We start from the raw sequence: 27,176 nt of genomic DNA, 5'->3' as shown, positions 1-27,176 counted from the left end.
CATATTTCTAGTTTGATATATAGCTGTCCTTTATAATGTCATCTTGATAAGGTGTGTGTGTGGGGTGGGGGTCGGGTCTCAATCGGCAGATTTATGAAAGAAATGTTTATATTGAATGCTGTGACATTTATTAGATATTAAATAGGATTGATTTAAGACCCTCTACATAGTAGTCCATAGTAGGCATGCACTTGGGATTTGTTTTGACTGGCCAATCGGGCTACTCACAGCAACACTTTGACTCGCCCGTACAACTTTTGAGTGGCCCGCGACCCAGTACCTACCAGCCTCAAGTCTGATAACGTATAACCACTACACCACCGAGCTCGTTATATTATATATAGTTGGCTATGGAAGTGCAGTGTGCAGGTCAGGTCATACATTTTAACATACACATTCAGAACAAGCTGTTGTAATACACGCAGCGGCCTATCATGTGCACAGGTGTTGACTTTCACGGGCTCCTCTGTCCAGGACTGGCAAAGAATCCACTCCTGTACTGGATTCTTATTATACTGGCTCATTTATATTGCAGGGGCGGACCCAGGAAATAGTTTGCAGGAGGAAGGGGATTAATGGGAAAAGGGCACATGGACAAACTGTCCAAAAGGGCATTCCAATGGTGGGTGTCAGAATAAAAAATGATTCATGTCAATCCTTTGGTCACCCACCCACCCCTTGATCCGCCTCTGCATTGTGCATTGGTGCAGACCCTATCTCAGTTGAAATCGCCTTGCATATCACAATTATTTACGAAGTTTAATTAAATATTTCAGTGCCTGACTGTCAGGAGTAGATTTATTCATTTCAACTTATTTTCGTGTTTATATCCAATTAAGGTTCAAGCACACTGTCCTGGGCACACACCTCAGCTAATCTGGGCTGTCTGTTCAGGACAGTGGGTTAGTTGTTAGTTGGTTAGTGGTTAGTGAGAGAGAAGAGGGTGTAGTGGCCTTACACCTACCCACTGAGCCCGTAAGAACTCGCTCTGGGTTGGAGCCGGTACCGGGCTGCGAACCCTGTACCTACCAGCCTGTAATCCAGTGGCTTAACCACTGCGCCACTGAGGCCAGTTTCAGGAGTATAACCTGTACAGACCTGTAAACATAGCAACAGTTGTCATCATCACAAACAAGTGCATGGCTGAACGGGCTTGTCTGGCTGTTGTGTGTGGAATGGGTTTTGATTTCATTATTTATTGATGTTTTGGGGTTGTTTTTGTTTTTTTACCGTAAATCATTTCATTTAAATCAGCAAATGTCAGGCAATATGATGAACCTTCAACATTATAAAACTGTTCTAAAACATTGCTATATGTTTTGTGTTACAGCTATGGCTTACATATTTTAAACTAGTTCTGCTCTATTCATAGTGTTAAACTGTTTTATAGTATTTATAGTGTTAAACAATAACTGTCATTTCAAAATGTTTTGTTTAGTGTTGAAAGTTGCATGTTCATAGTCCGAAACATGCCCAGTTTAGTCAAGTGTTACTGTGTTTTCTTTCATTTTATGATTAAAACATACCTTTTATATTATAAACGTTTATATATATATATATATATATATATATATATATATATATATATATATATATATATATATATATATATATATATTCAAGAAATATATCAGTACTCTGATAATTACACACAACAAAACACCAAATATAATTTATAAATTTTATATGTATATTTTTTTTACATTTCCATTCATTCACTCTAACATTCATTCATTTCATAAATATTTTCAGACATAAATATGGAGTTCACTCCCTAAAGCACGTGTACAATGTAGAAAGATTTACAAATATAAACCTAACAAAACAGATATATAAACACTTAAACAATGTGCTGCAAATCTATGACCATAACTCACAGGCTGCAGTTTGGCCATCAGTACTGTTCGTTTTCAGTAACAAACATAGACACCAACTTTAACCATGACCCATCAACACATATCAATATTATTACATGCATATGTATATCACATTCTGCAAACATAGAACCATATCTGGCCGAATCTGCAAAGCCTGTTTTAGACTTACACACATGTAACTACATACATTAAATTCACTATGCTTAAACAACTGCGTTTTGAAAAAACAAAAAACAGGCTTCATAAATTCGGCCCATAGTTAAATACTGTATATCATATGTTATGTAAACACTAAGACACATGTGTTGTAATATGCAATTCCATGTGCTATATTATTGAAATGTTTATAATTTATGATGAGCCAATCAGAAACAAGCTTGAAGCCTGGGGTGGAGGGGTGGCATACATACACAAAGAGGGGGGTGCTGGGGTGCATATTCCTTGAACTCTGAAGTGGTCCTAATCTCCAGTGTTTAAAACATATATATAATACATTGAATGTCACTAGGGGATGTAATATCTTACTTCACTTGGTGTTTCTGTGATTCAATACTTTGGAATACTACAGGTACTCTTTTTAAAAGTTGTATTCCCTGCCTAAAAACATTCTGCGTCCTAGCTGTCCTTGCTGATATTTACCGCAGAAAGCCATGAGCTGGTTTAGGGGGTAATGCAGTCCTGTCAACCATCAGTGAAGATAAAGCAGAATATTTTGTTAAAAGCCTGACATTTTGTGAAAAAATATCTAGGTTATGCTCCCCTGTCATGTGTTTAAATTATAAATGATCTTGACTGCTTCTTGAGACTTTAAAAAGGAGTGTTTATCTTAAATGAAGTGGGGAAAGAGTCACTTGAAAAGATCTCTAGCTTACAACATGCTGAAGGGTTTTCTTTTACAAAATATGAATGCATAATTAATTCTTTGAATGAAATGGATACACAGTTTTCACATGAAGTAATAATTAAAAGGTTCCTCTCATGTTGTACAATATGCCAACATACTGGAGACACCTAGGATTTGCTTTAGAAATGTATTTAACTTTTGTCATGTGCAACTTTCCTAAAAAGCCATATATATTTAATACAGTGAAACCCCTCTAAATTGGACACCTTTGGGACCAAGACAAATGTCTGGTTTTAAGAGGGATCCGATTTAGAGACGTTAAATTCTGTCTTGGTTTTTAAAAAGGGACTCTGTAAAACATCCGGTTTGACGGGAATTCTGGTTTATAGAGGGTCCGGTCTTGAGAGGTTTCACTGTAATTTACAATGAGCACTGGCATCTTATTTGTTTCTGTTTACACCCATTTAAAATAAACAAGTGATATCACCATTTGTAAATGTGGCTGTTCTTGTCATCGTGACTTTTATAAATGCTACAGATACATTATTGTTGTTATACTAACACCATTGTTGTTTACATGGTTTACTGCATGGCATTCTCCCTTGATAGTTAAAGTTGGGTTTTTTAACGACACCACAAGAGCACATTAACTTATTAATCATCGGCTATTGGATGTCAAACATTTGATAATTTTCAAATATAGTTCCACAGACAGGATAACACATACCATGACCGTTGATATACCAGTCTTTGGTCACTGACTGAGATGAGAAATAGCCCAATGTGCCCCCCAATGGGGATTGAGTCTAGACCGACTGCATATCAGGCGAGTGGTTTACCACTAGGCTATATCTGACCCCCCCCCCCCCCCCACCTTTCCTTCTATAGATTACATTAGAAAAAACTATTTTAAAATACTGACTTTACGAACAGATCTTTATAACAGATCTGATAATCTGTCATACACTTACAACAAAAATGTGAATTTTTCAAAATGAATAATAAACAGTAAGAAAAATAACCCTGAGAGTGGATAGAGAGGAGGATGACTGATGACAACACAGAGGATGATCGTATACCAGTCAGGGCCCCGGTTTACTAGGCCATCTCAGCGTTAAGATCACCCCAGGTGCATACCTACCTTATGGTGATCTTAGCACTAAGACAGCGTCGACAGTTCCTATCCTGGTTATGAAACCATAGGTAAGTGTTGCTGAGAATGGATTCTGTGATGTGCATAGATGGCATTCTTTCCTTTCTCTAGTCCAAGATGTCTGGCCAGGTCAGGTAATTTTTAAACATGCTCATATACCACTAATGTTTCGAGCATGTCTGTCCCGGGGCCGATCTCTGGATAGCCAGAGTTCTGTCTCGGGACAGAAGATGTCTGGCTGTATCTTTGTATCTCTCTTAAAGGTACTCTGTCCTCTAAACATATTGTACAATACAGTTGGTACCTCTACATTATCCTACAAAAAAAAAAAATTGTAAATAATTTCAGTTTGGTTTGATGTAACAAGAAAAGTAAAAGTGTTTGGAAATAACAAAAATATACTAAGTATATTTTTGTTAACAATTTTGAACACAATCAACTCAGAAATTAAATAACTTGTAGTGAATTGTAGTATAGAGGCTTCAGTTTTTTAAAATTGGTATCACATTCTTGAACTAAGTTTTAGACAGCAGTACTGTGCAGAGTTTAAAGGTCAATCATTGCTACCATTCAGTCAGCGCTACCATTCAGTCAGTTTGTTCACAACAAATTACAAATGGAGACATTCAAGTCATAAAGATACTCAGCCCAACATCACCAAACATTGTAAGCCTAGTTCTGCATATAAACGTAAAGCTACAACTGAACCACAATTCTTATTGCTATTATAGTACAACAGATATACAAGCGTAGTTAGAAATACACGTTTCATTTCCTTTTGTCCTTAAAAATGCTCCATTTTACTTAATGATGTAATTTTCTTCATGAAATAGATGCCAAACACTTGTAAATTTATGCCCGATATAACTGCTAGTCACAGACGTAACCTTGCGATGTTTTGTGAAATTGCCCCAGGTCTACAAATATATTCATTGTTTATGATATAGGCAACACATCCTTGTATCCTCTTTAGATGCATAAAAGAAACATAGCTTACTGTAGCTACTACCATGTTTAATTATTGGTTTGTTGGTCTCTCTATGCTTTTGTATAAGCAAGTGTGTGACACAATGTTACATGGGTATTTGTAGATGAATCTGAAAACTGGCTAGTTGGATATTAGAATAAAACAAGAATTCCATGGAAGTCTCACATACCATCAATTTATTCGATGTCATTAATAATTCATCTCAATGCACATTAAACAAAAAAAGTGTTTAAAAAATGAAATAAAAAAAGAAAGAAATAATTTGTTTTAATTAAATTAATTTTGGTTTTCAAATGCACTGTGATGAACATCCATAGGTGCAACTATTAACCAAGTTTCATTGATCGAGGACTCATAGTTTGTGGGAAATGGGAGCTAAAAACAAAAGTTCACCGCTGCTTCAAAAAAGTAATACATGTACCTGTATCTCGCCTTGTTGTTTCATAAAGTCAAGACCCAAACAAACAAAATCAGTTATAATTAAAGGGACAGACCCTATTTTTTAAACACTAAGGTATATTTTTCACCTAGACACTAAGTTTGGTTCATTTACAAACCTGTAACAAATTTGGATACAACAGAGTAAAACAAGAGTCTGTGATGTTGAAATATCGTTAAAAATAGACTAAAATGCAACTCCATAACCGTTACTTGCACGTGCACTTTTTAAGATATGAAAAATACATTTTGTGGTATTAGAAGCACCAGGATGACCAGAAACACTTTGGTTATACGGGAATGGATAATCTAAACAATACAATATAAGTAATGTTTGATTTCAGTTATCATAAACGGCTCTAATAGTGAAAAATATGCCTTAGTGTTTAAACACTAGGGTCTGTCCCTTTAATGCAATGGGCATTAAATGCATTCTATATTATAAATGTCCTCCAGCATTATAGTAGTTAAAACTATAGAGAATAATTTTTAAAAATGGAAAACAATGAAATGATAATATATGTCAAGTTAAGCTGATGAAATCTATGATAACATATGTCAAGTTAAGCTGATGAGATCTATGATAACATATTAAACACAAAGTATGTCAATTGACAGGTTCTACTTTACCAATTCACAAGGAATTTCTGTAACAGACTGCAGGTTATGAGAACTGGTTCCAAAGTAGAAGGTACATATACATGTATATTGAGTATATATATGGACTGCATTTGGCCATTAGTTCGTTAGGTTTGTGTGTTGCTGAATTAGACATAAAAAGACTACAGTAATTTAAAGTATTTAAGAGAGATTGTGTTTCTCTAGTGTCCATATTGAGCAAAAACAGATTAATAGCAACTTGGACCTTTACACAAGTTGTAAACTTCAACTTCTCAATAATAAATCTTTCTTTCATACTGAGTAATACTGAATATTCCTTCTGCTCCAGCACTTATAATATACATACCGGTATCACATAAGATACGTTAACAAATATGAATGTCTCTTGGAATTTAACAAATTGCAAAAAAAAAAAAAGCTTTTCCTACAAAAAAAAAACAAATATTCAAAGGATATGAAACTTAAAATCTACAAGCAAGTTATATGTGATTTTACACCATCATTAATTTGTGTTTGTCCCCAAATGAACATCAGTAGTAAACAATGCACAACTGACTAATATTTCCATCAAAGAGAACCTGGCCTAGGTTTTGGTGTCTCAGTGTCAGCTGTAAAATACTCCACAAACATTGTATGCAACTTGTACATAAGAGATATACATGTAGTATACATAATGCAAAACAAAGCACAGATGTTACATTTTAATAGATCAATAAACCAGAGTAGTTTCTCCATGCTTTAATCTACTGGTCCTAGGTATGTTGTTAAATTAACAAAGCTTGTACTTTTTGCATCAAGAACTCATTACTGATTCACAAGATTATCTTTGAAAACAAATTATTTCATGTAACCCATTGCATAAAAGTCATGCCAAACTGTATTTCCAGCCAAATAATTTGTTTCTGCTTCATTTGCAATACATTATTTGTTAAAAGTCAACACAATACGATACAGCCTACTGGTACTAAAATGTATCAAATTTGAGAAGAGCGTGTTTCATGAAGAAAAAAACTAATGATTTATTCACAATAAATGAATGCAATTACCATATATAAACTTAGAAGATGACTGAATCATTTTAAATGATTGAAATTGTAGATGAATATGCAGTCTGCCTCATATTGCAACATTAAGTCCATTCATATATACTACAGTCTTCCATAATGATAATTAATTTACTTTCAAAATTGATAATCACCACACAGATAACTGAGCGATTGATTGAACATACTATACATAACCATGTGCTTCAACAACATAATGTTCGACATGTTTTCGTTTCTGCCATTCTAATATATACAGATAGATGATATACACATAGCACCATAGGACAAGCTGGCTTCAACAAGCCGAAGTAACGTGCTTAAACATCTCTGGATCTTCTTAACATACACAGTGACAAGCAAATTAAGCAAAATATGTTATGGCACCCTGAGATTTGTTAATTGTGTAAGTGCATGACCATTGCTTGAAAAATGTCCACAACCATTAAAAACATCTTTCAATCTGCACAGTCATTAATTAATAAGTTGATTATCTGTAGAATCATTTTGTCCAGTACACAGACACACACAGTAATTTGCTTCAGAGATATTTACATGTTTAGAAAAAGGACTAATTAACATTTCCATTAATGTTAGACCCCGGAAACAGATAATTTTACTGATCATGTGTTCAACACCAGATCACCAACTGTTTCATATCTTTAAGTGTTATTGCTATACACCAGTTCGTAGCTGTACCAAACTACTTTTGTACCATGACAAAAAGACTGAAGTCCAATTTTTGTAGTGGTTTTGTGTGTCTTTTGTTTTGTGATTTTGTTGCTGTTAGTTATTGCTTACATGCATGGTATACGTTTATTTTGTTTTCTCTGAGAGACATTATTAAGTGGTTGTAATAGTGGGAGAAGTTCCTCCAAGTTAGCAGTTTCAACTAATACTCTCTTATCAGTGGCAATATTAAAAATACCCACCTTATGTTTCAAATAAATATATGATTGAGTTTTCAATAAACCAATATTCACTTAAACACAGCTTTAACATATTGTTGCCAGCATCACCACAATTTATGACACCTGACCAATAAGTGCTATGTCATTAATCTGTCTTTGGTGTATTTCTGTTGTGGTGTACAGTCTTGTAGCAGGAATCAAGTGCGAGTGCAAATAATTTTTACATGCTCATATACCACTAGAGTTTCGAGCATGTCCGTCCCGGGGCCTGTCTCTGGATCAAGCTGCAGATATCATGAACAGTCATAAAGATATTTCTCAAAATGGCTTAAAATGTCTTTTGAAGTCTTCATTCAAAGAGTGCTACATCAAAAATCTGCAACTTGTTGTCTTTTAGTTGCCTTGTGCCATTGTGAAGATTTGGAACTGGTTTCTTCTCCAATGCAATTTTGAGGCCGTAAACTGGTTTTCAGGTATCACATGCCATTTCAATGTCCTGGAACTACCTTCTTTGTGTTGTAAAGTGCTGTGCTGATAGAGAACTGAGTTTTAGTTGCCATGTGCCGTTTTAATGCCTAAGAACTGGCTTCATTTGTCTTCTAATATCAAAGCCTTCAATGTGATGGTTTTTTCCTGTGGCAAGGTGATTTGCCATTTTATGGCATTGGAACTGGCTGTCGGTTTCCATGTGTCATTTGAAGACCCGGTTTCTTTTCTTGTCTGATGTAATCTATCAAAGTCTTCAAATCAGTTCTTTTCCTGTTGTCACGATCCATTTTGTAGCCCTGGAACCGGTTCTTCTTCAGTTCTTACATGCAGTTTTGCATAAGTTCCTGGAACCGATTTCTTCTCTGTTGTACGTGATGTTATAAAACCTGTCATCCAAGACCCTGCTGCTATAGGTGAGTTGGAAACACGACTCACATGCTCTCTTCACAATAGATTCAACCACACAAACTGGTAGTATACTTTCACTTTCACTTTCACCCCGAGTCTCACTTTGCATAATGCTGCCTTTATTAATAAAATTGAACCCAACAATCTAATGATGCTGTCATCAAACCATGGACACTTTCTGACAAGTCCGCGGACTCTCCGTGACGGCGTTGTGGCCATCCTCCATGAGCAGCCTGTCGGTCGTGTTGCAGCCCGTGGGGGCAGAGACATAACGCACCTCCACGTGGTCGTGGTCCTGAGTAGTCCGCTCCGAGCGGAACTTCCGCCGGTGATAGAAACCACAGATTAGAAGAATTATGCAGAAAAATGAAGATATTGATGTCCCGATGGCTATGTGTAAAATCTGAATCCCGGCAGTTGTTGGGCCTGGAAAAGAAGAGGCAATATAAATATCAGTAATGGAATTAATTTGACTATGAACTTTTAGAGCTGAATTTAGGAAGCCTGTTTTTCTTAAATACATGTGTTTTAAGTGTTTTAAATGTATATACATGTAGTTGCATGTGTGTACGGCAAAAACAGGTTTTGTAAATTCGGTTCTTAGATTTTTACATATTTCCATTTACTATAAAGTGTCAATAAAATATTAAAACTAGTAATTGATTGAATTTGACCGTAATTATTTAACAGTTTACACTTAGATCGTTTTCTATTCCTAAAAAGTCAACATATTAAACACTTTGGGTTAAAGTTACAAAGCCTGTTTTTATTAACTGCATGTGTTCAACATTATACATAAATGTAGTTAAAATGCATGAAAGACAAAAATGTAATAGGCTTTGTACATTCATCCCTTTATGTCTACTCTTAAGACATTATTTTATGTCAGGTCTTAGATTTTCTCTGAGTAAATTCATATTTTGTATAACTTTTTATATTACTGAAATTATAATCTAGTAAGATAGAATATACTGGTATCAATATTTAGACAGCTACAAACAGTTTTAATCAAAATTTTCCTCTGCATTCTTAAAAATACTTAAAGAAACATTCCTGAGTTTCCTGCAATTTTTAAGATGTTATTGCCTAACAGAGACTTTTTAACGATTGTAATTATATATCAAGTATATTTTTCTGCATAAAATATTAATGTCTGTATATTAAACGTGTTTCTGGTCATTCTACTATTTGTACTACCCGGTAGGTTTAATTTCATGTTATTTCCTAAAAATGTTTTGTTTTGGTACGTACGAAATTATTTGAAGACAAAATCCAGTTTGGGCTTCTTACAAAATATTGAGATGACCAGAAACACATTGAATATACAGACACTGATATTCCAAACAAGAAAATATATTTAATATGTAAGTTTAATCATAGAAATATTTTATTTTTCGGAAACATCGTACGATGCAGCAAACTCAGGAATGTCCCTTTAAAAAGGTCTGTTTTTTTCTTCAGAAATTCAAAAATGTATAAAGAAAAGAAATTTGTTTAAGAAATGATAGAAGAGTGTTATATTTAATAAGGATTTTAAAAAACATTTTTTAATTTAAAGAAAAAAAGCTTAAAGTGAACTATATTTCAGTAGTTTTGTACGTAATCTGTGACCTTTCAGAAGCCACAACTATTAACTACATTAATTAATTAGCTATATTTGGTTTGAATTACTGGAACTTGATTCTACCTTTGCAAAATTATATTATAGAATAGCATGTTTGCTACACAATACAAATAAATATAAATAGCTTATTTCAAGTTATAACAAACAGCCATTTTTAAATTTTCAAATCTTTTACTTGTTTTTAGTCTGTAATTGTTCGAACTAAGAAACCTAATTATAAATAGCAACATGAGTATATAATCAATATCATTAATAATATAAATTAAGGTTTATGAATGTTGATAAGAATTTAAACATATAACAATATGAAGTTATTCATGTTTTTAAGTTAAATATTTTCATCAAATGTAGAGAAAAATTATACAGAAATACATGTATACACATGAACTACCTCAATGAAATTTTGGAAAAGTGATTTATATTTAATAAAGAAGTTGTGTAAAGTTAATTCTGTTTGATTACATACATGTATATATCTATAATTGAAAATAAATATAAATACTTTTAATTACAAATAAATGGAAAGAATCAGCAATATAAATGTATAATAAACTCATTGAATTTTTCAAGGTATATCTGTAAAAAATTAAATTTTCCATGAACATTATTTCATGAAGAAATAGAAATTTGCAAACTGATCAATAGTTAAAATTGTTACAGTTCATGGTACGTATAAAGTTTAAACAAATTTCCATACTACTTCAAAGTCTAATAATACTTTTTTTTAATTGCAATACCAAACAGATTATGAAAGAAGATGTCCAAACTTAGATTCTGTAATAATTTTCATAGGAAATAAAATTATGTCTATTATTGTCACTTGCATAAATAATAAAAAATATACATGTAATTGATTAAAATAATCTGTTATGAAACATGCAAACATGAAAAATATAGTTCACAAATTCACGGCAAAGTTTAAATTACCTAACTCTCAGTGTTATTTTGTTTGTTAAGCCCAAGTACAATCATGAAATATTTCACACTTTTCCCCCATGGATTTATTAGAAGTGATATTAATAACCACAATAACAAAATGATTCACAATAATTAGTTCATTAAAAACAATCGTTCTCTGGTTATTTAAAACATATACACTGGGCAAAATGTGCGAGTTAGGGCTTCATACATGCAATATAAACACTTGGTCAAATCAAAGTTAATATTGGTTTTATTACAAACTGAAAGTAAGGAAGCAAAGTATTAAGAAAAATGTGCAGTATGCAAGTAAAAGAAAAAAAATGAATCTCACAACACATGTGCATTGGAATATGTTTTTCCAATAACTAGCCATTCCGACATTAACTGAGACATCTCAATGTCATTCTCATGTCTCAATGTCAATTTGTTATTCTGACATCTCTTTCCAGTTCTGTACATTATAATGACATTATATTTTTAAAACAAAATTGAAAATATTAATGAGACTTAATGTGTCAAATGGAATGTGTAAAATGTGTTTGGTAAAATTAAATAAAACATGCAATGCTTTTAGATTTGCAAAATTTGAGTCAAAGAAACAATGTTAATTTCTAATTTTATTTATACACAGTTAAAAATATTAATGAAACACAATGTACCAAATGAAATATGTAAAATATGTTTCTGGAAATTCAACAAAACATGTAAGCACTTATCAGGCCTAAATGATTTACTGAATTACAAAATTTTAGTCCATTAAACTAATTTATGTTAATTTGTTCAGTTGGTTACAAACTTTTAACAATTTTTTTTACAAGCTTTTATAGAAATGGTTTATTCACTATTATTAATACAGATAGCAGGTTAAATATTTTTAAATACAGTTTGTTTATTTACACTGTGTCAATTAAATGACCACGTATTTAATATTATACAATGTTTTGGAGGCTGTTAAAGTATTCCATCAAACAGCTGCAAAATCAACATTACTTTATTAACAAAACTTTCATTTCTTCACATTTTATCATCATTACTTTGATATTAATTAATAAAAAAGTGCTGGCAGCCATTTGTGACACATTAATTATTACATGTATTTAAAATTTTGCAATGTTTAATGTGAAATGGATATCAGTTTGATGTTGTTGTTATGATGATGATTATGATGATGATTATTATTCTTGATGAAATCACTGTTTATATCCAGTGGCAGCTTACAATTTTGATATTCTTGAGTTAATTATGTGAAAAATGGCACTTATAATTATTATAATCGACCTTTAAACCAAAGGAAAAATAAAACCCATCCCAGAACAAATAAATCTTTGAAATATTTGTTTTCAAATATATGTAGTTAAGAAAGCAAGAAAGAATAACATCAAAACCCAATCCAGCAATAAATTTAAGTTTAATAAACTTAGCAATTTCACAATTCAACATCAAATAGGAAATATTCCCTATGTGTAAAGCTGTAAAATTGTGCAGAATACCACAAAGCTAAACGAAAAAATGGTTAACAGAAACAAAATATAAAAATAATTACACTCAAATAATTATATTTTATATTTTAAGAAAGGAAACAATACACGAAAGAAAAAATATAAAAATAAACAAGTTTTAAAAGTGAATATATCTACCATTATGGTGATCACTTGAACCTATTTTGAAGTTAATAAAAAAAAATATATATATTTTTTAATAAAAAATAAATAAATAAAATATTTAAAACAGATTTTAATGTTGAAACAGATGCAACTTGTAAAAAATACCACTGAAGTTGAAGATAAGTTTAGTATATTAACAGACATACAGTTGGTGATACCAAATTAAAAGTGAACAGTTTTGTGATAAAAAATAAAACAAAACAAGAGTTTTCAATAGGAGGATTCATATTTATGTATTTAAAGATTATTAAAAATTGAGGTTTTAAAAAAGGGGGAGAAATTGAGGTAAATCTCAGCATATTTAAATCTGCAAGTGTTATAATTTAGTTAGACTTATTAATGATAATAAATCTCATCTCTATTATTGATTTGTGTGTTATTATTTAAAATATTATTACATTATATTGTTAAAAGTTAATTTACTTGAAGTGTTATAATTTAGTTAAATACTATTATAAATGGTGTTAAATCTCAAGTATATATGAATGTGTGAGTTATAATTTAAAGATTAATACAAGTGGAGGTAAGCCTCAACTTCATAAAATTAAAGAGTGTTAGAATTTAAAGGTTATTACAAGTGGAGGTAAGCCTCAACTTCATAAAATTAAAGAGTGTTAGAATTTAAAGGTTATTACAAGTGGAGGTAAGCCTCAATTTCATAAAATTAAAGAGTGTTATAATTTAAAGATTAATACAAGTGGAGGTATAAGTCTCAATTTCATAAAAACAATTCAGGGCTCCACTCCACAAAGCGATCTTTGCACAAAGATCACCTTAAATGTATAAGGTAAGTATGCACTTAAGGTGATCTTAGCACTAAGATTGATTCGTAGAATGGGGTCCAGAAGTGTTATATTTTAAAGATTATTATAAGTGGGGATAAGTCTCAACTTCATAACGTTCAGGAGAGTTATATAATTTGAAGCTTATTACAAGTGGAGGTAATTCTAAAATTCATAAAATTCAGGAGTGTTCCATAAGGTAATTATGCACTTAAGGTGATCTTAGTGCTAAGATTTCTTTGTGGAATGGGGCCCAGCAGTATGTCTTAAAATAAAAAGATGAATAAAGTGGAGGTAATTCTCAGCTTGATAACATTGAGTAGTGTTATAATAAAAAGATGAATAAAGTGGAGGTAATTCTCAGCTTGATAACATTGAGTAGTGTTAAAATAAAAAGATGTATAAAGTGGAGGTAATGCTCAGCTTGATAACATTGAGTAGTGTTATAATAAAAAGATGAATAAAGTGGAGGTAATGCTCAGCTTGATAACATTGAGTAGTGTTATAATAAAAAGATGAATAAAGTGGAGGTAATGCTCAACTTGATAACATTGAGTAGTGTTATAATAAAAAGATGAATAAAGTGGAGGTAATTCTCAGCTTGATAACATTGAGTAGTGTTATAATAAAAAGATGAATAAAGTGGAGGTAATTCTCAACTTGATAACATTGAGGAGTGTTATAATAAAACGATGATTACAAGTGGGAGTAAGTCTCAACTTGATAACACTGAGGAGTGTTATAATAAAACGATTACAAGTGGAGGTAATTCTCAACTTCATAACATTGAGGAGTGTTATAATAAAATGATGATTACATGTGGGGGTAAGTCTCAACTTGATAACATTGAGGAGTGTTATAATAAAATGATGATTACATGTGGGGGTAAGTCTCAACTTGATAACATTGAGGAGTGTTATAATAAAACGATGATTACAAGTGGAGGTAAGTCTCAACTTGATAATATTGAGGAGTGTTATAATAAAATGATGATTACAAGTGGAGGTAAGTCTCAACTTGATAATAATGAGGAGTGTTATAATAAAACGATGATTACAAGTGGAGGTAAGTCTCAACTTGATAACATTGAGGAGTGTTATAATAAAATGATGATTACAAGTGGAGGTAAGTCTCAACTTGATAATATTGAGAAGTGTTATAATAAAACGATGATTACAAGTGGATTGTTATAATAAAACAATGATTACAAGTGGAGGTAAACGGTGTTGGTTAGAACTGAAAGGAGATGTCAGAGTGAGATTTGGTTAGACAGGAACATGAAGACATCATGCGCACGCTACATACCCGGAGATGAAGACCCTGGCGACTTAGGCACTATCGAGCCTGCAGGGTTGGAAAACAAAATGCAATAATCGAACCTCGACCACATGCAAGTGCTTAATGAGCATGGGAGTGAATAAACTCATATTCTTACATCTGCCGTACCATAAACTGTGCAGTCTATTACAGACTACTCAAGACAGTACTACACAAAGTTATGCTATAAACAGAAACAACTACGTCAGGCCCATTTTTTTAGGAGGTTGTTTGTTTTATTTTATTGTGTGTTTTTGTATTCTCTAGTCATTAAAACAGGTTATGCATTCCTTGATCAGTACCTTAAGTGAAGATGATAATAATGGAAAACACCCAAATATAAGCATTGCTTGTTGATTATGATCCATAATGTACTATAAAATGTTAACAAATATAAAATAATATAACACCAAGTGACCAAACTCACAGGTATTATTTTATTATTTAATTCACCCTTCGCTGCACTTCATTCACAACTGGTCAATGATTGAAAATACACAATTAAATTGGGTTGCATAAATTTGGATATTTTAAAGTCCTTTAAATGTTAATATTAAAATATATAAATTACATAATTAGTAAGGTTTATAAATATCTGTAATTTACAGCTATAAGCATTTAAATATTGTTTTTATGATTTCCACATCCTAAAGTAAATAAACCTAAACCTTAAGAATAAAAATAACATTATGTCTTAATAACACACACATACAGGAAGCTTGATGTCGAATTTAGTATTTATTGAATATTTTGCCATATACAAATGCAAAGAAAAACAATCAGATCGACCCACGCGAGCTGCATGCACAGGACACATGGTTAAAATGACACTTCTTAATTTTCACCAGGGCAAGATGGAGCTATAAGAAAGACTAGCCCCCTTGAAGAAACTGATACTGAGGACAGAGAGAACCAAAAATAATGGATGATGCAACATAATCACAAGGCTGTCAGCATTCACTACTCTTACCTCCTAGAAAATGGGTGATTTTGAAATGATATGTAACACAAAAATGCTAATACAGAACAGAAGAGACACAGTGGAACTGAGAGGTGGTGCTCCGCCTACAAATGGTGGAAAAGACAAAAATAAACAGAAAATAAGAATCTACTTCAATTGAAAAAAAAGGTTTTAATAAGGTGTCATCTTCGAAAATATATCTTGTGACCAACTTTTAGAATTAGTACTTACATTTTTTTTTAAATTCAAGTAAAAAAATACACAAAACAGATATGTGTATAACGAATTATAAACAAGTTATAATGTTGACAATTAAATACTTAAAACTCAAAGCTCTAACACAATGTCTGGACTATACAGTTTATAATATATACAGCAGTCATGTGCACAGAATCTGTACAATGCTAATGGAACAAATTCGTTATCTAAATAATTTGCATACCTTAAAAGCATTTTATTGCAAGTGATTAAATATTTTTTTAAATATCATAACCAACACCTTATTAAGACCTTGAAATTATAATATGAAATAAAAATAAAACTGAAAAAAAAAATTCATTTTGCAACTGGGTTGTTACATAGCCATAGCAGAACAGAAGTGGGTCATCTATAATGGTTCTACAAGTTGAACACTTGCAAAGGTCTATAGCAATACTTCTATACTGCTTTCAGTTATTGCTGTTTCTATGTACAATTACAGTTTCATTATAGATTGAAAAGCCTGTATACTATAAGAACACACAGTTCTTGTCTTTCATTCAGTATAAAGTGAATTTTTAAAAACATTATTTGATAGTGTGTGATAAGCTTAAATGGTTATTTATTAAAGTGGCTTTCTCTGATCTTTGTATGACATTATCATACTCTGTTAAGATACATTGTCACCAGTGGTATTATGATAATATTCCTACAGATATATAATACCAATAACCATTATTGATTTTTGTCAATCGTATTATTATATTTCACTAAACTGTGGTAGGCCTATTGTGTTTGTCCTGAAGTATAACATAAAGAAGTATACATGCATATAAATATCGTACAAGTACATACATAAATATATCACTTGAATATGTTATGATTCTCTTACAGATTTGTATCAGACATTTTAAGACCAGAAATGTATACTAGTTAAAAATGACACTAATGATCACTGAAAGCTGTACTAAATTTTAACTTAAGGACGTGTTTGGTTCTAAAACTTCTCTGTATGATTAATCTATTTACATAGAAGAAGGTGCTACTAAACAAAAATTGTAAGAATGTAAAGTGTCACCTAGATGTGTCTATTCACTAAACTCATCTACAGGTAAATAAGTAGAAAAAAGGCTGTTTTCTATAATCTGACAACACTACATTACATAGGCTGCTAGGAACCAGTAAGAAATACACTAACATATGAAGCAGTAAATAAAGAATTAACAAAATAATGTGCTTTACAATTTATTCAAGAACCTAGCTACCATTTTAAAAATGAGTAATAAGTGATCTTTGATATGAACTTTCCATAGTACATACCACAACCTTTAATATACCAGATGTGGGGAACAGGTTGGGACAGGAAAACCCCCAGAGAATGGGTCCACCAGGGGGGTGCAATATTATGATCCAAGTACCTCAGATGAGCATTTTACCAACTGAAATAGATCCCCCCCCCCCCACCGCTAAATCTTTCTGTGACTGGTACATGTATTCCAAAGGCCTTCAATGTAGCTCAGTGGTAAAGCACTCGCTAGATGCACAGTCAGTCTGAGATCGATCTCCGTCAGTTGGCCCATTAGGTTACTTCTCATTTAAGCCAGTGCACCACAACTGGTATATCAAATGCTATGGCATGTGCTATCCTGTCTGTGGGATGGTGCATATAAAAGATTCCTTGCAACTAATGGAAAAATGTAGCAGGTTTCCTCTGATGACTATGAGTCAGAATTACCAAATGTTTGATATCCAATAGCTGATGATTAATAAATCAATGTGCTCTAGTGGTGTCATTAAATAAAAAACTAAACAAAAAATCCAAAGGCCTTCATATGTACTATTTTGTCTCTGTGAAGTGCACATAAAAGATTCCTTGCTGCTGTTTGGTTGGAGTACCCCCTCTAACCCACTCCCAAGCACTGGCGGTGCAGGAGACTGGACATGGAATCAACATACCTGAACATTTATTGGATATAGGCAGTTACTCAGATTTGGTAGGAGTAGCTTTATTGATAGAAATTCCAGCTTGATCAGTTTAAGATTAACATAAAGTCTTAGATAACACATAGCTATAAACTGAAAGTGCTATTTGTACAGTAAAAATTAACTATCTTTCTAAAGATTTCTACAAGGTAAATTATAAAAAAAAACTAACCAAAAAACTAAACAAAAAACAATAGCTATTTTATTATTAATGTCGGTCTTGTTTCTAACAGCCCTTAAGTAGACTCTTTTTTTTTAAAGTACTGTAGTGTGTAATAATAGTTTTAAAAGACATTGTTCTGTAAATAGTAAACATTTAAACAACTCACATTCGGATGTTTCATCAGAGTCGTCCCCCATGCCACAGTTTGGAAGTTTGTTACATTTTAATTCGGATGAAATGCAGTAGTTGTTCTTAGCACATTTAAAACCATAGCAACTGGCTGAAACAGGCAAGACAAACAATGGTAACCAATAGTAACCAGTAGTGTCTCACATAAGAAAAGTAACAAAATATTATAATTAAAAAAGTCAACATCAAAAGGTTGTGCTGATAAAGAAACATGCAAACAATATTAAGTACTATTATGTGCATGGTGTTGTAAACTGATTATTGTTATAGTTACATTAAACTAGCAACAGAACATATAAACCTACAGGAGTTATTCACCATGTCAAATGTTTGTGAATATGTGATGTTATAAATAACATAAGAAGACTGAGTCTAAAAATTATTATTACTTCCTTTTTTCTTTTCTTTTTTGTAAAAATGTTTTTATATTACTCATTTAGTATTCTGCCGGACTGTGTTTAAATATAGCAGCAAAATGTTACAAATACTAAAAGTGTCTTTTAGTTTTAAAATATTATTTTTGTATAAATGGAGTAGACTTTTATTTTAGTCTAGGTACAGCCATTTTTAAACAACAAAAAGGATTTAATTTCCATATTTTCCCTCTATGTAAAAATGTTTAATATTAAATATCTTGCTCTTAACAAATGCAGCCACATTAAGAAATATCAGAAAGTGGCCTGTTAAGAAAGGTCTCTGTTTAATTTGTACTGAAGTAGAAAATTTAAAGAGTACAGTAAGGTGGCCATTTAAGACAGGTAGCTGCTAAATGGAGGTGGATGACACTTGAGTTTCTCAACTGTACCATCTGTATGGTTAACAGTTGAGAGAAGGAGTGAAAGAAAAATACATGATATATACCTCCTTCATTCACTTCAGTCCAAGAAATCTGAAATCCTTTAGCACCTAAGGATGTTGGAGCACTTACAAAACTGAAAACACAAGTAAATAAATGTGTGTTATATTAATAATAAAGGTTCCATACTAATACCACCATTAATCTTTGTATATATTTCAATACAAAATGTCTAAATGCCTATGTCACAATATATTTTGTCAAAATACAACAATACTGAGAGGGCTATGTGACTGCAATTTGTAGGAAGTATCTCAATCCGGCCAGTGCATCATGACGAGTATATCAAAGGATGTGGTATGTACTATCCTGTCCGTGGGATGGTGCATATAAAAGATCCCTTGTAACTGATAGAAAAATGTAGCGGGTTTCCTCTCTAAGACTATAATATGTCAGATTTACCAAATGTTTGACATCCAGTAGCCAATGATTAATAAATTAATGTGCTCTAGTGGTGTTGTTAAACAAAACAAACTTTAACTTTTTTAGGAAGTACATGTACTCACCTTTGATAACTATATTCTACGTTATCTAATAACTAAGGTCAGTGCCTTTAATGGTAAACAAGCCGTAATGGCTGAAAATATTTTATCATGCTTAATAACTAGGATCAGTGGCTTTAAAGTAAATATCTAGAGTGTTTTATCTAGGATCAGTGGCTTTAAAGTAAATATCTAGAGTGTTTTATCGTGCTTAATAACTAGGATCAGTGGCTTTAAAGTAAATGTCTAGAGTGTTTTATCATGCTTAATAACTAGGATCAGTGGCTTTAAAGTAAATGTCTAGAGTGTTTTATCATGCTTAATAACTAGGATCAGTGGCTTTAAAGTAAATATCTAGAGTGTTTTCGGCGAGTGACTTACGTGATTTTGAAAGTGGTTCCAACTGATATGTAAGATTTGTCGAGGCCGACCTTCCCACACAGTATCTGGTGTGGTCGGATGTCTCTCTCGTCCGTGTACAAGCGAACCACCGCGCTAGCACACCCCATTGCTGAAACATAAAACAAACATAAGGTATATGACCTGTCTAAGATATAGACTGACTGCTGAATGTAGATGTGAATGGATTATCAGCAAATGTGATAAAAGAATCAATAAGAAAGGTTATAACACTGTCAGGTGACAGTTTAAGTATCATCATTGTAAAGCTTTGCAGGTGTGTAAACTCAAATGTATAAAACATCATTTAATATACACAATAAAGCAACCATTTTGGATTAGCCATTAGCAGAAAATTTCATTTGCATATATGACATAAATATTGTATAACATGGGGTGATGCATCCTTTAGTTACAGATCAGCTTTTGTAAAATGATTATTCCAAATAAGAGAAGCATACACTTTGTTTTTTCTTAAAAGTCTCAGACTTATTCTTTTTCTAGTAACATGATAATCATTATTCTTAAACACCCATTTGAGAGAACACTGTGCAACATTTGTCATGTAACATGGTGATATCCCACACTTGTAGGAGACTGATTTAAAGACATCCCACTGGCTACTAGATATAAAATCCAAACTGTACAGTGGAATTAACACTACTGGTGCAGATTATTTCCAGTGATGTGCAAGTTACCTGTTCAATTGTTCCAGGGTATGTAAGAAATAAATTAATATTCTCATGTTCGTTAGATGCAACTTATCTTACAATTTAAAGGTAGGGTCAACTCAAACAAGAGCCTTACGTGTTGGAAAGATGCATACCCAGACCACCAACAGATACTGACACATTAACAAATGAAAAATGCGTTATTTTAGAGTTAATAAAAAGCCATGATTATTCTGGCTAACTGGGGACAGCCATTTTGTTTTGTTTTTGTGACGTCCGGTGTTATAGCTTGGGGTGAAGTGACATCAGCTCTGTCCATCTCTCTCTGCACAGTGTAAACAAACGCTCTAATTTACGACAAGGCGCTTCACTTTCATAAACCTGACTTGTAAAATAACATAAATGACTTGATAGTATAATAAACTATTTAACTAAATATATTTCAGTTTGCATCAATATAACGAAATGGAGTTATAGTATTTTTTTTCATTGAAAAAATCCAAAGAAAAAAATGCATATTATTAGGCCTATTGGTAGGATACGTTCGAGCAAAAACGACCACTCACAATACCCAAGTGATAATTTTCTTTTCTTTGGGACTACGTAATTGGTCACTTTTGTGATTTTAGATGGGAAAGTCTACTTAATCAAGGGTTTTACAGAATTACTTACAGTAATAAAGCAGGACAGAGCATTATGATTTGAGGTTATCACACAATACCCTGTGATCTTAATAAAAGAGGCACGTCTTTTTATTGTGTCTAGACACAGTGTCTGGGGACCATCTAACATACACCTGCCAATCAGGAACCACAGGTACAGGCCGCGGAAAGAAAATACCAATTAACCAAGAAAATACTCCAATTATTATTTCAGTACATGGGTACATATGTACATATCACAATACAGTTATTTCAACACTTTGACAATGGTGGTTTATTTTGTATTGAAAAATAATATATAATTGTTACTGGCTGACTGGGATAGCTATTATTACAGAACATTGTGATGCATCCGCAAAAATCAGGTATGTTTTGTTTCTTCATTTCGAAGACTAATTCCTGACATGACACATTAGGTATTACGTAACCACCAGCTCACCAGAGGGCGTATTCACTGGGATGGTACAAAATGGCTGAACCCGTTATATATAATAGCCGTCACATTTAACCGGTTTATTAATTAACTATACGATTATACTTGTTGATATTAAGCAAAAATGTGCATTATATATCGTTGAATATGCATACCAGGCCAAATGCTTTAATTGTCCCCTCCTTTAATAAATTCTGTTACATTCATTACAATATAACGTCATCGTATTGGTCCAGCCATAGCAACGCGAGTTTGTTCATTTTTTGATGAATGTAAAAATAACTCTAAGGGAACGTCATATCTGATGATGTCTCTTTATATTGGTACTTTGTCTTACTGAGCATTATTGTTTAAGAACCCAAAAATTATTTAAAATAAAATATGAACTTTTTCAGTGTTATTATTATAAGTATGTTTGAAATAAGTATTGTCTGTTATTTTTTTTACATTCATCTGGAAATCTTTGCCAATTCACACAATTTGCGGATGAATTTATTTTGATTCATTCATTTCAACTTATTTTCGTGCTTATATCCAATTAAGGTTCAAGCACACTGTCCTGGGCACACACCTCAGCTATCTGTCTAGGCTATCTGTCTAGGACAGTGGGTTAGCTGTTAGTTGGTTAATGAGAGAGAAGAGTGTGTAGTGGCCTTACACTTACCCATTGAGTCGTTAAAACTCGCTCTGGGTTGGAGCCAGTATCGGGCTGCAAACCTTGTACCTACCAGCCTGTAGACTGATGACTTAACCACTGCGCCACCGATACCCTGATGAACGTAAAAGAAACAAAAGACAATTGTTAAGTAAACCGCGACTTGTCACGTACTCTCTATCTTGCCTTCCAGCTGGAAGTGAGACAACTCCAGCATGATTCGGTTCAAGTCCTTGCTGGCCTTGATCACCCACTGACAGAACACCGACGGGTTGTACTTGCGGGGGTAGTCTGGACTCTTGATCACCCCTCCAATACCGCCCCCGTGGACCGAGTGGTATCCACAGTCTGAAACAACAACATACAATGGTCACTACCGGTACTTTAACAGCAGCATTGCCTAACTGATGTGCAGCAGTATACAAGTATGGCATGATGCTGACAGTTTTTTCTGTAATGCATATCCATATATTTCTACATTTTATATGAACATTTTAATTAGTGTTTATAGTAATCTTTGAGTGTGCCTTGAAATTGTAGTACCGGGTATATGTCAACGGACACATGAAAATGCCAATGTTTGTATATTCAATATCATTCTAGTCATAAATTCTAATATTTATAGTACATCAAACAGGACTTCACTTCCTAATAATTTTGTATTTATGTATTTTAAAAATGTTATATTAGGAGGTAATATAAAGTTTGAACTACTACTTCACACTGGATATATATCAACATTGATATTCCATGCAGGAAAACAAGTGCATGTCCAAAGGGGATTTTGGAGATCGAAATGCCTCCCTGCTTCAAGTGAATTTTCTTTTTTCTCAATGTATTTTGCAGGGGAACATGACCCGACCCCTTAAAACAAATTGCTCCCCTGTCTAGACCCCCTGCACAATTTTTCTGCACATACACTTGGAAAATGTATTTAATATATGGTATATGTAATTTTAATCCTTTGGTTGAAAACATGCTACAATGGCTATAAAGTCAGGAATGTCTCTTTAACAGCTTTGTTGTATTGGTGTACAATACGTGTTGTGTGAAGAGTCTCACCCATGTCTCTCTGAACCAGGAACTGGTAGTAAGCCTTGAAACTAATAACCAATGATTAATAAATATGAGTGTACAATACGTGTTGTGTGAAGAGTCTCACCCATGTCTCTCTGAACCAGGAACTGGTAGGAAGCCTTGAAACTAATAACCAATGATTAATAAATATGAGTGTACAATACGTGTTGTGTGAAGAGTCTCACCCATGTCTCTCTGAACCAGGAACTGGTAGGAAGCCTTGAAACCAATAACTAATGATTAATAAATATGAGTGTACAATACGTGTTGTGTGAAGAGTCTCACCCATGTCTCTCTGAACCAGGAACTGGTAGGAAGCCTTGAAACCAATAACCAATGATTAATAAATATGAGTGTACAATACGTGTTGTGTGAAGAGTCTCACCCATTTCTCTCTGAACCAGGAACTGGTAGGAAGCCTTGAAACCAATAACTAATGATTAATAAATATGAGTGTACAATACGTGTTGTGTGAAGAGTCTCACCCATTTCTCTCTGGACCAGAAACTGGTAGGAAGCCTTGAAACCAATAACTAATGATTAATAAATATGAGTGTACAATACGTGTTGTGTGAAGAGTCTCACCCATTTCTCTCTGGACCAGAAACTGGTAGGAAGCCTTGAAACCAATAACTAATGATTAATAAATATGAGTGTACAATACGTGTTGTGTGAAGAGTCTCACCCATGTCTCTCTGGACCAGGAACTGGTAGGAAGCCTTGAAAACAATAACTAATGATTAATAAATATGAGTGTACAATACGTGTTGTGTGAAGAGTCTCACCCATTTCTCTCTGGACCAGAAACTGGTAGGAAGCCTTGAAACCAATAACCAATGATTAATAAATATGAGTGTACAATACGTGTTGTGTGAAGAGTCTCACCCATGTCTCTCTGAACCAGGAACTGGTAGGAAGCCTTGAAACCAATAACTAATGATTAATAAATATGAGTGTACAATACGTGTTGTGTGAAGAGTCTCACCCATTTCTCTCTGGACCAGGAACTGGTAGGAAGCCTTGAAACCAATAACCAATGATTAATAAATATGAGTGTACAATACGTGTTGTGTGAAGAGTCTCACCCATTTCTCTCTGAACCAGGAACTGGTAGGAAGCCTTGAAACCAATAACCAATGATTAATAAATATGAGTGTACAATACGTGTTGTGTGAAGAGTCTCACCCATTTCTCTCTGAACCAGGAACTGGTAGGAAGCCTTGAAACCAATAACCAATGATTAATAAATATGAGTGTACAATACGTGTTGTGTGAAGAGTCTCACCCATTTCTCTCTGAACCAGGAACTGGTAGGAAGCCTTGAAACCAATAACCAATGATTAATAAATATGAGTGTACAATACGTGTTGTGTGAAGAGTCTCACCCATGTCTCTCTGAACCAGGAACTGGTAGGAAGCCTTGAAACCAATAACCAATGATTAATAAATATGAGTGTACAATACGTGTTGTGTGAAGAGTCTCACCCATTTCTCTCTGAACCAGGAACTGGTAGGAAGCCTTGAAACCAATAACCAATGATTAATAAATATGAGTGTACAATACGTGTTGTGTGAAGAGTCTCACCCATGTCTCTCTGAACCAGGAACTGGTAGGAAGCCTTGAAACCAATAACCAATGATTAATAAATATGAGTGTACAATATGTGTTGTGTGAAGAGTCTCACCCATGTCTCTCTGGGCCAGGAACTGGTAGGAAGCCTTGAAACCAATAACCAATGATTATTAAATATGAGTGTACAATACGTGTTGTGTGAAGAGTCTCACCCATGTCTCTCTGAACCAGGAACTGGTAGGAAGCCTTGAAACCAATAACCAATGATTAATAAATATGAGTGTACAATACGTGTTGTGTGAAGAGTCTCACCCATTTCTCTCTGAACCAGGAACTGGTAGGAAGCCTTGAAACCAATAACTAATGATTAATAAATATGAGTGTACAATACGTGTTGTGTGAAGAGTCTCACTCATGTCTCTCTGAACCAGGAACTGGTAGGAAGCCTTGAAACCAATAACCAATGATTAATAAATATGAGTGTACAATACGTGTTGTGTGAAGAGTCTCACCCATGTCTCTCTGGACCAGGAACTGGTAGGAAGCCTTGAAACCAATAACCAATGATTAATAAATATGAGTGTACAATACGTGTTGTGTGAAGAGTCTCACCCATGTCTCTCTGAACCAGGAACTGGTAGGAAGCCTTGAAACCAATAACCAATGATTAATAAATATGAGTGTACAATATGTGTTGTGTGAAGAGTCTCACCCATGTCTCTCTGGGCCAGGAACTGGTAGGAAGCCTTGAAACCAATAACCAATGATTATTAAATATGAGTGTACAATACGTGTTGTGTGAAGAGTCTCACCCATGTCTCTCTGGGCCAGGAACTGGTAGGAAGCCTTGAAACCAATAACAAATGATTAATAAATATGAGTGTACAATACGTGTTGTGTGAAGAGTCTCACCCATGTCTCTCTGGGCCAGGAACTGGTAGGAAGCCTTGAAACCCATCAGACTCTCCTCCTCATCAGAGTGGAACACGACCTTCACCACTCGCGTCGACACAAACGGACCCGGCGACAGAGTCCCACAATGCATCTCTACAAGAGTGAAGTTGTTCCTGGGCTGGCCTTCTTCGTATATAGCTACATAGTCTGTCTGTAAACATCTGTAAACAGCACATGACATGTACAAAGTCAAAATTATTAAAATGTATGTATACAAAAATCACAATAACAACATAACGGTCATCTATGCTAAGACTGGATGAAATAATGTAGCTTATCAAGTTTATTTTTACTGTACATTGGGGATCAAGGGCTTGTGTGCTTATAAAACGTAATGTCCAGACTCTATTCTCTAATAATGTCTTCAAACTTCAATGTTATTGCAGCTATATGCATGAGACGTCATTAAAGATTTAAGTCTACACTCTAAAGTTTTAAAGGTTTATAAACACGGACCATGATACAATTTTAAAATAATCATCACACAATGTCTATACACGTAATATGTTGATAGATTTATGTAGTTGATCAATAAATATTTAATTACCGTCTTCCCTGCATTAGTTACAGTCCAGAGTCCTGTTTTACAAAGCAAACTTAGTGCTAAATTCACCTGATGTCACTAAGTTTGCATATGTAACTGGAAGCTCAATGGCCATAAGTAAATTTGTTGTAAGATGTTTAAATTTATTGTAAGAAATAGAATACTACATTCATGTCGATTAGAAACCATTTATCTTACAACTCATTGTTTTAAAACATATCAACATGCTTTCGCTCGTTAAGACATGTTTTAAAACAACTCATTGTAAGATAAATGGTATCTAATGGCCACTCATG

General features: G+C 33.4%; 1 protein-coding gene across 3 annotated transcripts in view; it reads right to left on the bottom strand.

Annotated features, from left to right (window-relative positions):
• Positions 1-5,595: 5,595 nt before the first annotated feature.
• Positions 5,596-27,176, bottom strand: part of LOC121372605 (tolloid-like protein 1) — a 201,864-nt gene continuing 180,283 nt past the window's right edge. The window contains exons 11-17 of one of the 3 annotated variants that reach the window (XM_041499020.1): positions 26,295-26,497; positions 22,907-23,080; positions 20,294-20,423; positions 19,436-19,506; positions 18,552-18,665; positions 12,955-12,975; positions 5,596-9,198 (exon numbers count right to left, since the gene is read on the bottom strand). In XM_041499020.1, coding sequence (XP_041354954.1) covers positions 8,933-9,198; positions 12,955-12,975; positions 18,552-18,665; positions 19,436-19,506; positions 20,294-20,423; positions 22,907-23,080; positions 26,295-26,497 — 979 coding nt within the window. In that variant the 3' untranslated portion in view covers positions 5,596-8,932. Of the gene's footprint in view, positions 9,199-12,954; positions 12,976-16,050; positions 16,146-18,551; positions 18,666-19,435; positions 19,507-20,293; positions 20,424-22,906; positions 23,081-26,294; positions 26,498-27,176 lie in introns of all 3 variants that reach the window. The other 2 variants (XM_041499022.1, XM_041499021.1) reach the window with 2 other exon arrangements.

Source organism: Gigantopelta aegis, chromosome 4 (genome assembly GCF_016097555.1).
Source record: "Gigantopelta aegis isolate Gae_Host chromosome 4, Gae_host_genome, whole genome shotgun sequence".
Classification (NCBI taxonomy): Eukaryota; Metazoa; Mollusca; class Gastropoda; order Neomphalida; family Peltospiridae; genus Gigantopelta; species Gigantopelta aegis.
Note: the sequence above shows the minus strand (reverse complement) of the source record. Positions and strands in the feature narration are given on the sequence as shown.